The sequence below is a fragment of the Arachis hypogaea genome, chromosome 20 (genome assembly GCF_003086295.3).
Source record: "Arachis hypogaea cultivar Tifrunner chromosome 20, arahy.Tifrunner.gnm2.J5K5, whole genome shotgun sequence".
NCBI classification, from domain to species: domain Eukaryota; kingdom Viridiplantae; phylum Streptophyta; class Magnoliopsida; order Fabales; family Fabaceae; genus Arachis; species Arachis hypogaea.
Genome location: NC_092055.1, coordinates 8,344,941 through 8,354,692, shown reverse-complemented (window position 1 = coordinate 8,354,692; position 9,752 = coordinate 8,344,941). Strand labels below are relative to the sequence as shown.

Sequence of the window (9,752 nt, the reverse complement as noted above, 5' to 3'; positions counted from 1 at the left end):
TTCTTTAATGTCAATAGCTTGACAGTGAAACTTTTAGAGAGCTTCACAGAGACTTAGAGCTTGATGTTGGCCTCCCAACACCAAACTTAGAAGTTGAGTGTGGGGGCTCTGTTTGACTCTGCGTTGAGAGAAGCTTTTCATGCTTCCTCTCCATGGTTACAGAGGAAGATCCTTGAGCCTTAAACACAAGATAGTCCTCATTCACTTGAAGGACCAACTCTCCTCTGTCAACATCAATCACAGCTTTTGCTGTGGCTAGGAAGGGTCTGTCAAGGATGATGGATTCATCCTTACTCTTCCCAGTGTCCAGGAGTATGAAGTCAGCAGGGATGTAAAGGGCTTCAACCTTTACCAAGACATCCTCTACAAGTCCATAAGCCTGTTTCCTTGAATTGTCTGCCATCTCTAGTGAGATTCTTACAGCTTGCACCTCAAGGATCCCTAGTTTCTCCATTACAGAGAGAGGCATGAGGTTTATACTTGACCCAAGGTTACATAGAGCTTTCTCAAAGGTCATGGTGCCTATGGTACAAGGTATTAAGAATTTTCCAGGATCCGGTTTCTTCTGGGGTAATGTTTGCCTAATCAATTCATTCAGTTCATTGGTGAGCAAGGGGGGTTCATCCTCCCAAGTCTCATTACCAAATAACTTGGCATTCAGCTTCATGATTGCTCCCAGGTACTTAGCAACTTGCTCTTCAGTGATATCTTCATCCTCTTCAGAGGAAGAATACTCATCAGAGCTCATGAATGGCAGAAGTAGGTTCAATGGAATCTCTATGGTCTTTGTATGAGCCTCAGATTTCCTTGGTTCCTCAAAAGGGAACTTCTTTTCGTTCAGAGGACATCCCATTAGGTGTTTCTCACTGGGAATCACGTCTTCCTTACTCTCTCCAGGTTTGGCCATGTTGGTCATGGTTATGGCCTTGCACTCTCTCTTGGGATTTTCTTCTGTATTGCTTGGGAGAGTGCCAGGAGGAGTTTTAGTAATTCTCTTACTCAGCTGACCCACTTGTGCCTCCAAATTTCTAATAGAGGATCTTGTTTCATTCATGAAACTTAGTGTGGTCTTAGATAGATCAGAGACTATGTTTGCTAAGCCAGAACGATTCTGCTCAAAGTTCTCTATCTGTTGCTGAGGAGATAATGAAAAAGGTTTGCTATTGCCAAACCTGTTTCTTCCACCATTATTATTATTAAAGCCTTGACTAGGCTTCTGTTGATCCTTCCATGAGAGGTTAGGATGATTTCTCCATGAAGGATTATAGGTGTTTCCATAGGATTCTCCTATGTAATTCACCTCTGCCATTGCAGGATTCTCAGGGTCATAGGCTTCTTCTTCAGAAGAAGCCTCCTTAGTACTGCCTGATGCAGCTTGCATTTCAGACAGACTCTGAGAAATCATATTGACTTGCTGAGTCAATATTTTATTCTGAGCCAATATGGCATTCAGAGTATCAATCTCAAGAACTCCTTTCTTCTGAGTTGTCCCATTGTTCACAGGATTTCTTTCAGAAGTGTACATGAACTGGTTATTTGCAACCATTTCAATGAGTTCCTGGGCTTCTTCAGGCGTCTTCTTCAGATGAAGAGATCCACCAGCAGAGTTGTCCAATGACATCTTGGACAGTTCAGACAGACCATCATAGAATATGCATATGATGCTCCATTCTGAAAGCATGCCAGAAGGACACCTTCTGATCAACTGCTTATATCTTTCCCAAGCTTCATAGAGGGATTCATCTTCCTTCTATCCGAAGGTCTAGACTTTCACTCTAAGCTTACTCAATTTTTGAGGTGGAAAGAACTTTGCCAAGAAGGCATTGACCAGCTTTTCCCAAGAGTTCAGGCTTTCTTTAGGTTGTGAGTCCAACCATGTCCTAGCTCTGTCTCTTACAGAAAAAGGGAAAAGCATAAGTCTGTAGACCTCAGGGTCAACCCCATGGGTCTTAACAATGTCATAGATTTGCAAGAATTCAGCTAAAAACTGATGAGGATCTTCCAATGGAAGTCCATGATACTTGCAATTCTGGTGCATTAGAGAAACTAATTGAGGCTTAAGCTCAAAGTTGTTTGCTCCAATTGCAGAAATTGAGATGCTCCTTCCACAGAAGTCAGAAGAGGGTGCAATGAAGTCACCAAGCATCTTCCTTGCATTGTTGGCATTGTTGTTATTTTCGGTTGCCATGTCTTCTTCCTTTTCGAAAATTTCTGTCAGGTCCTCTCCAGAGAGTTGTGATTTAGTTTCTCTTAGCTTCCTCTTCAAGGTCCTTTCAGGTTCAGGATCAGCTTCAACAAGAATGCCTTTGTCCTTGTTCCTACTCATAAGAAAGAGAAGAGAACAAGAAAGTATGAAATCCTCTATGTCACAGTATAGAGATTCCTTGAGGTGTCAGAGGAAAATAGGAATAGAGGGATGAGGTAGGTAGATAAGAATTCGAACATATGAAGAAGGAAGAAGAGTCCGAATTGCTAATTGAGGAGGAGTGTTAGTCCTTAAATAGAAGAAGGTGAGGAGGGGAAAAATTTTTGAAAACAAATTTTTAAATAAAACTAAAAATTTTAAAATAATTAAAAAGAATTTTAAAAAAGTGGTTGATGGTTTTTGAAAATTAAAAATGAGAAAGTGGTTATGAAAAAGATAAGAAATAATAATTTTTGAAAAGATAAGAAATTAGAAAGAGATTTTGAAATTGGAATTTTAAAAAGATGTGATTTGAAAAAGATATGATTAAAAAAAAAGATATGATTGAAAAACAATTTGAAAAGATTTGATTTTTTTAAAATTGATGACTTGACTAACAAGGAATTTAAAAGATATGATTCTAAAATTCAAATGTTGAACCTTTCTTAACAAAGAAGTAACAAACTTGAAATTTTTGAATTAAATCATTAATTGGTAGTCAGGATTTTCGAAAATAGTGAGAGAAAAATGGAAAAAGATATGATTTTGAAAAAGATATGATTTGAAAAGGATTTGATTTTGAAGAATTATGAAGATTTGAAAAAGATTTGAATTAAAAACTAACTTACCTCCCTTGTGTTGTTCTAGAGTTAAACGCCCAGAATGGTATCCATTATGGCGTTTAACGCCCAAAATACTACCCTTTTGGACGTTTAACGCCCATCCAGGTACCCTGGCTGGCGTTTAAACGCCAGAATTCCTTTCTCATTGGGCGTTTTGAACGCCCAGCTTTTTCTTTGCAATTCCTCTGCTGCATATTCTAAATCTTCAATTCTCTGTATTATTGACTTGAAAAGATATATTTTTGAATTTTTTTTTTGGAGAAAAGAAAGACATGCAAGACACCAAACTTAGAAATTTTCATATTAGAGACACTAATAAATTGAGAATGCACATGAGAAACAACAAAAGACACAAAACAAGAGAATTTAAAGGTCAGACCCAAGAAAATCATCAAGAACAACTTGAAGATCAACGAAGAACAAAACTTAAATGCATGGATTTTCGAAAATTTAAAGAAAAAATCAAAATATGCAATTGACACCAAACTTAAAATTTGACATTAGACTCAAACAAGAAACACAAAATATTTTTTGTTTTATGATTTTGTAAATTTTTTTGAATTTTTTGAAAATTATTTTGAAAAAGAGAAAATAATTAAATTCAAAATTTTTAATCGGAATTCCAGGAATCATGCAATGTTAGTCTAAAGCTTCAGTCTAAAAAGATTAGACATGGCTAGCCAAGTTTCAGGAGGACATTACATACAACAGTCAAATTGATGGGAAAGCTCCTGTGATGATAAAACCATTATCTGAAACTCTAGAATTCATTCTTAAAATTCTGAAGAACATAGAATAATTTATTTTTTTTTTGAAAATTTTTCGAAAATAAAAAGCTTTAAAAATAAAATAAAATTACCTAATCTGAGCAACAAGATGAACCGTCAGTTGTCCAAACTCGAACAATCCCAGACAACAGCGCCAAAAACTTGGTGCACGAAATTGTGATCTCTGAAACAGTGCCAACAACTTGGTACGCACGATCGTAATCTCAACTCTTTTCACAACTCTGCATAACTAACTAGCAAGTGCACTGGGTCGTCCAAGTAATACCTTACGTGAGTAAGGGTCGATCCCACGGAGATTGTCGGCTTGAAGCAAGCTATGGTCATCCTTGTAAATCTCAGTCAGGCGGATTCAAATGGTTATGAGTTTTGATAATTAAAATATAATTAAAATAGAAAATAAGATAGAAATACTTATGTAATTCATTGGTGGCATTTCAGATAAGCGTATGGAGATGCTTTGTTGCTTCTGAACCTCTGCTTTCCTACTGCCTTCTTCCAACCATGCGTTACCTCCTTCCATGGCAAGCTGTATGATCCTCTCAGATGAAAACAAATCCATCTGCGCTGTCACCGCAGGGCTAATTGTCTGTCGGTTCCCGCTAGCGTTAGAATAGGACCATTGTCCTTTTGCGCACTGTCACTTGCGCCCCACATTCGCAGGTTTGAAGCTCATCACAGTCATCCCTTCCCGGATCCTACTCGGAATACCACAGACAAGGTTTAGACTTTCTGGATCCCAAGAATGCTGCCAATGGTTCTAGCCTATACTACGAAGACTCTGATTTCACGGAATAGAAGGCTCTGTTGTCAGGAGAGGTAACCATGCGTCGTGAACCAAGAGGCTAAGAGATACACACTCAAGCTATTGCAGATAGAACGGAAGTGTTTGTCAGGCACGCGTTCATAAGTGAGAATAATGATGAGTGTCACGGATCATCATATTCATCAGGTTGAAGTGCGAGTGAATATTTTAGAACAAGAAGTGGGCGTGAATTGAATAGAAAAACAGTAGTAATTGCTTTAATTCATGAAGAACAGCAGAGCTCCACACCTTAATCTATGGGGTGTAGAAACTCCACCGTTGAAAATACATAAGAACAAGGTCTAGGCATGGCCGTGAGGCCAGCCTCCAAACGTGAACATACAAGTTCCAAAGATCAAAAGGTACGAAAATACACTAGTAAAAGGTCCTATTTATAATGAACTAGTAGCCTAAGGTTTACAGAAATAAGTAAATGATGCAGAAATCTACTTCCGGGGCCCACTTGATGTGTGCTTGGGCTGAGCATTGAAGCTTTCACGTGCATAGGCTATTCGTGGAGTTAAACGCCAACTTTGGTGCCAGTTTGGGCATTTAACTCCAATTTTGGTGCCAGTTTGGGCGTTTAACTCCAATTCTGGTGCCAGTTTGGGCATTTTACGCCAGAAATTTTAAGCTGACTTTGAACGCCGGTTTGGGCCATCAAATCTCAAGTAAAGTATGGACTATTATATATTTCTGGAAAGCCCATGATGTCTACTTTCCAACGAAATTAAGAGCGTTCCAATTGGACATCTGTAGCTCCAAAAATATCACTTTGAGTGCAGGGAGGTCAGAATCCAACAGCATCTGCAGTCCTTTTTTAGCCTCTGAATCAAATTTTTGCTCAGGTCCCCCAATTTCAGCCAGAAAATACCTGAAATCACAAAAAATACACAAACTCATAGTAAAGTCCAAAAATGTAATTTTTAAATAAAAACTAATAAAAATTAACTAAAACATATTAAAAACTACCTAAAAACAATGCTAAAAAGCGTATAAATTATCCGCTCATCAGTCTTCCTCTATTTCTTCCTTCTTACCAACCCTCCCGGGAAGGTAAACATAAAAAAGGTTATCTTTCTTTTCGAGTCACGCAGAACCAACGGATCTTTGGTCTGTTCGAGGATTCGTTCCACGGATTCAAGGAAACGTTCTTCAAAGTACGTCCGGCTCGAGGTCGTCACCCCTTTTGGCTTACTCTCGAGAGGGGGAGAGGCGCATACTGACCTACTGGAGCTTCGGGACTGGTCCCAATTACTTGATTAAGATGACTTATGATGGGTTAGTTCGGCAGAATCAACAAATCGCTGACATCTTGTTAACAATTTTTGGTTCTAAGAACCTCAACCCTCATCTTCTGATAGGTGACCGGGCAGCCGTTCATGATTGTGTGGGTAAGACCCTGTCTGTTACTATTGTTTTTTCATTTTCTCGGTTTATGCATTGATGTACCCCCCGATTTCATAACTTATTTTTTTATGCATCTGTATTTTGCCGTAATTTGCTTTCCCCTAATCTCTTTCTCCTTGTTCTATTTCAGTTGGGATGGCAGCGGGGTACATTTTCTCTTACTTGTTTGATGACTCATCTTTTCCCAATGAATAATAGTGAAAACGACAGCTCGACAACCCCCACCGTCGAACCCAAGGTTCCTCCGACCGGCGAGGGTGAAGCTCAATTGCAGCCTTCGACCCAGACACTTCCCGTGAACCTTGCTGCCGACGAGGCTGATCGGGGTAATGGGGTTGATATTGAGCCTGAGGCAGAGGTGATCGTCATTTCCAACCCCTAGAAGAGGAAAATCGATTCCAACTCGGGATAAGTTCTCACGGTGATGGAGAAAAATTTTGACGCAGGGCTCTTTATTGACTCCCAACTCTTGCAGAGCACTGAAGAATTCTTCCAGTTTGAGGACCTAGCCGCTCAAGCGAGGTGGATGTACCAGAGCCTCCTCTGGGGTGCCGCCATTGCCAGAAAAGTGGAACCCGTCTTGGCTCAGTGCTAAGTTTTGGATGGGAAATATATAGCTGCCCAAAGGGATATTGCCAGCATGAAGGCCTAAGGGGAGTCCCTGAAAACCCAACTTGCCGAGGAGGAGATGAAGGTGAAGAAGACAAGTGAGGAGATCAACTGCCTCGTGGAATAGGACCTCTCCCTCTCCAAACAGCTTAATGAACCTTAAGGCCGGGCCACCGCAGCAAAGAGTAAAGTAAAGGAGCTGGAAAAAGCTTGCGAGGTCCGTGAAGTTGGCGAACTCCGCTCGTCAAGAGGCCGTCAGCAACTCAGCATGAAGAAGAAGAACAAGGAGATTCTCAAAGACTCCCGGGATGCCATTGTTGCTACCGAGGAGGTGATCAAAGCTTAGGTCTCTCTCTTTTCTCCCGACTTTGACACTTCTACTGTTGGTGCCTTTAAAATGGTTCAAGATGGCAAAATTGTTGATATCCCGAGGAAGTGATGTGTTTTAGAATTTGTAATATTTTTTGAACACTTTTCATTATTGGGCCGATGTGATGCCCCTTGTGTTTCTAAAGTTGTTACTTTTCCGTTGTTGGGCCGATGTGATGCCCTTTTGGACTATTGTTTTAATGATTTTGAATCTTATAATTAGAATATTTGCATTATTTTGGTCACTTTACCGCTATATTGCTTCTTCGTTTGACCGTTAGGCTGTAATTTGATGGATATCTGTATATCATTGCATCAGGGTTTTCGGGGTGACCAGTCCCGGGAAGCCGGCTTTGTGACATGGAAACAATGAATAAGTCAAAAATAAATTTCAAATATCAACACATAATTGCTTTCCAACAATGGACCTCGTAAAACCCCTTGCCGCTGTTCCATTCAGACGACAAGGGGAAAGAGTACCCCTTATTTAACAATATATAATGATACAAGTAAATTGGTAAAACAAAGTAAATGAAGGTAAATGAAAGTACATACATTAAACGAGCTTTAGAGAAAAGGAAGATAACTGGTTGGACGGGAGGTTGTCAAATCTTTAGGAGTAAAATCTCCTAAGGTTCGTTGTATTCCAAGTCCTCGGGATCTCCTTTCCGTCTAACCGCTCTGACTTGTAGGTGCCATTTTCGTGCACTTCTTTTACCCTGTAGGGTCCTTCCAAATTAGAGGAGAGCTTTCCTTCCCCCAGAGTCGACCGATATTGTTGCGTCGTAGAACCAAGTCACCTTCTTAAAACCTCCTGTTTTGGATACTGCGGTCGTAGTGCAACGCTAACCTTTGCTTCAGTGCCACTTATGACAAGTGGACCATCTCCTTGGTCTCATCTATCAGGTCCTTCTTAGTCACTTCGTCACTTCCGTTGAGGAGTAGCCTTGAGCTCAGTTCTCCAATTTCCATGGGAATCACCGTATCCACACTATAAGTAAGCTGGAAAGGTATCTCTCCGGTAGAAGATTGTGGTGTTGTGCTGTAGGACCACATGATCGAGGCTAACTCATCTGCCTAGGAGCCCTTCCTCTAATTTAGGCACTTTTTCAGCCCATTCAGGATGACCTTGTTCGCCGCCTCAGCTTGTCCGTTGCTCTGGGTGTGTTCCATAGAAGAGAACTTTTGTTTGATTCCAAGGCCTGACAGGAACTCCTCAAATTTCTTGTCGGAAAGCTGTGTTCCATTATCCGACACCAAGACCTCTGGAATCCAAAGCTCACGATCACCTGTCACCAAAGGAATTTTCGACAATTCACAGATGATATTCTTGCCAACGGTTCAGCCTCCACTCATTTGGTGTAATAATCAATGGCTACAATTAGATACTTGGCCTGCCATGGGGCCATTGGGAAGGGACCCAGCAAGTCAACTCCCCATTGGAAGAAAGGTTGTGGGGACAGAACGGAGCTGAGCTCTTCTGCTGGTGTGTTGTGAAAGTTTGCATTTTCTTGGCATTTCCTGCATTTCTTAACGAACTCGCGAACGTTAGCCATCATGGAAGGCCCATAGTAACCAGCTCTGACGAGCTTCCGAGCTAAAGATTTCCCCCTAATGTGGTATCCGTAGCATCCTTCATGTACTTCTCTCAGGACATACTCTGTCTGATCGGGCTACAAGCACTACAGCAAGGGTTGCTTGAGCCATCTCTTGTATAGCTGCCCTTGTACCACAGCATACTTGGTAGCCTCTCTTCTCACAATCTTGGCTTCTTGTTTTCTGGCAACTCCTCTTCCTCGAGAAAATGTTGGATCAGGCTGATCCAAGAAAGAGGTTCCTCTTGACCCTGTGTCAAGCAGAGGGTCACCGACGGCTCCTTTACCAAGCCTTGGATGAGAGATCGATTTCCCGTTTCTGGCTTGGAGCTCACCAATTTTGTCAAAAGGTCTACTCTAGCATTTCTCTTTCTGGGTACATGTTGGACCACTACCTCCTCAAAATCCTTGCACAACTGTTTGGTTCTTTCCTGATATTTTTGCAATAATGGGTCCCGAGCTTGGTATGTCCCGTTCACTTGGGCTGTCACGACCTGAAAGTCGCTGTTAATTTCAAGCTTTGCCACCCCGACCTCCTTGGCTCGAATCAAGCTATCGATTATATCTTTGTATTTAGCTTGGTTGTTCGAAACCAAAAACTTAAATTTTATGGACTGCTCGTAGGTTTTTGAGCTTTCTAAAATGATCCTGGCTCCTCTGAATGCTTGGTTGGAAGCTCTGTCTACATGGAGCTTCCACCGTGTGCTCGAGACTTCGGGAACATCTCCGGTCACTTCAACTAAGAAATCAACCATCACTTGCACTTTGATAACGTGACGGGGTTCGTACTGGATATCATAGTAAGACAGTTCTATCGCCCAAGTCATCATTCATCTCGCCAGGTCAGGCTTTTTTCAAGATTTGTCGAATTGCCTGGTCAGTTTGTAGGATGATCGAATGCCCTTGAAAGTATTGCCTTAACCTCCGAGAGGAGATTAACAAGGTAAAAGCTAATTTTTCTAGCATGGTATATCTCAGCTCCGCTCCTTGGAGTACCTTACTTATGAAATACAGGTTGTTGTTGCCTGTCCTCTTCCCAGACCAGGGCAGCCGCCATGGCCTCGTCTGTGACTGCTAGGTATAGGTGCAAGGTTTCCCTTTCTTTTGGTTTACCGAGAACTGATGGCTCCAACAAGATTTTTTTGAAGTGGT

The 9,752-nt window shown here is 41.2% G+C and overlaps 1 protein-coding gene across 1 annotated transcript; it reads right to left on the bottom strand.

The window, feature by feature from the left end:
• Nucleotides 1-7,872: 7,872 nt before the first annotated feature.
• Nucleotides 7,873-8,712, bottom strand: LOC140182927 (uncharacterized). The gene is made up of 3 exons (XM_072230898.1): nt 8,649-8,712; nt 8,111-8,294; nt 7,873-8,047 (listed from the first exon to the last, which is right to left on the bottom strand). Exons 1-3 carry the CDS (start codon nt 8,710-8,712, stop codon nt 7,873-7,875), a joined length of 423 nt encoding a protein of 140 aa, XP_072086999.1.
• Between the last annotated feature and the right edge of the window lie 1,040 nt (nt 8,713-9,752).

Bases quoted from the DNA above. Each gene is read 5' to 3' on its own strand.
- LOC140182927 (XM_072230898.1), bottom strand. From the start codon at position 8,712: ATGGCTCAAGCAACCCTTGCTGTAGTGCTTGTAGCCCGATCAGACAGA. The intron at 8,295-8,648 runs GTACATGAAGGA...CTTTGGTGACAG, and splicing joins CAGAGTATGTCCTGAGAGAA to GTGATCGTGAGCTTTGGATT. The intron at 8,048-8,110 runs GTGCCTAAATTA...GTGGTCCTACAG, and splicing joins ATCCTGAATGGGCTGAAAAA to CACAACACCACAATCTTCTA.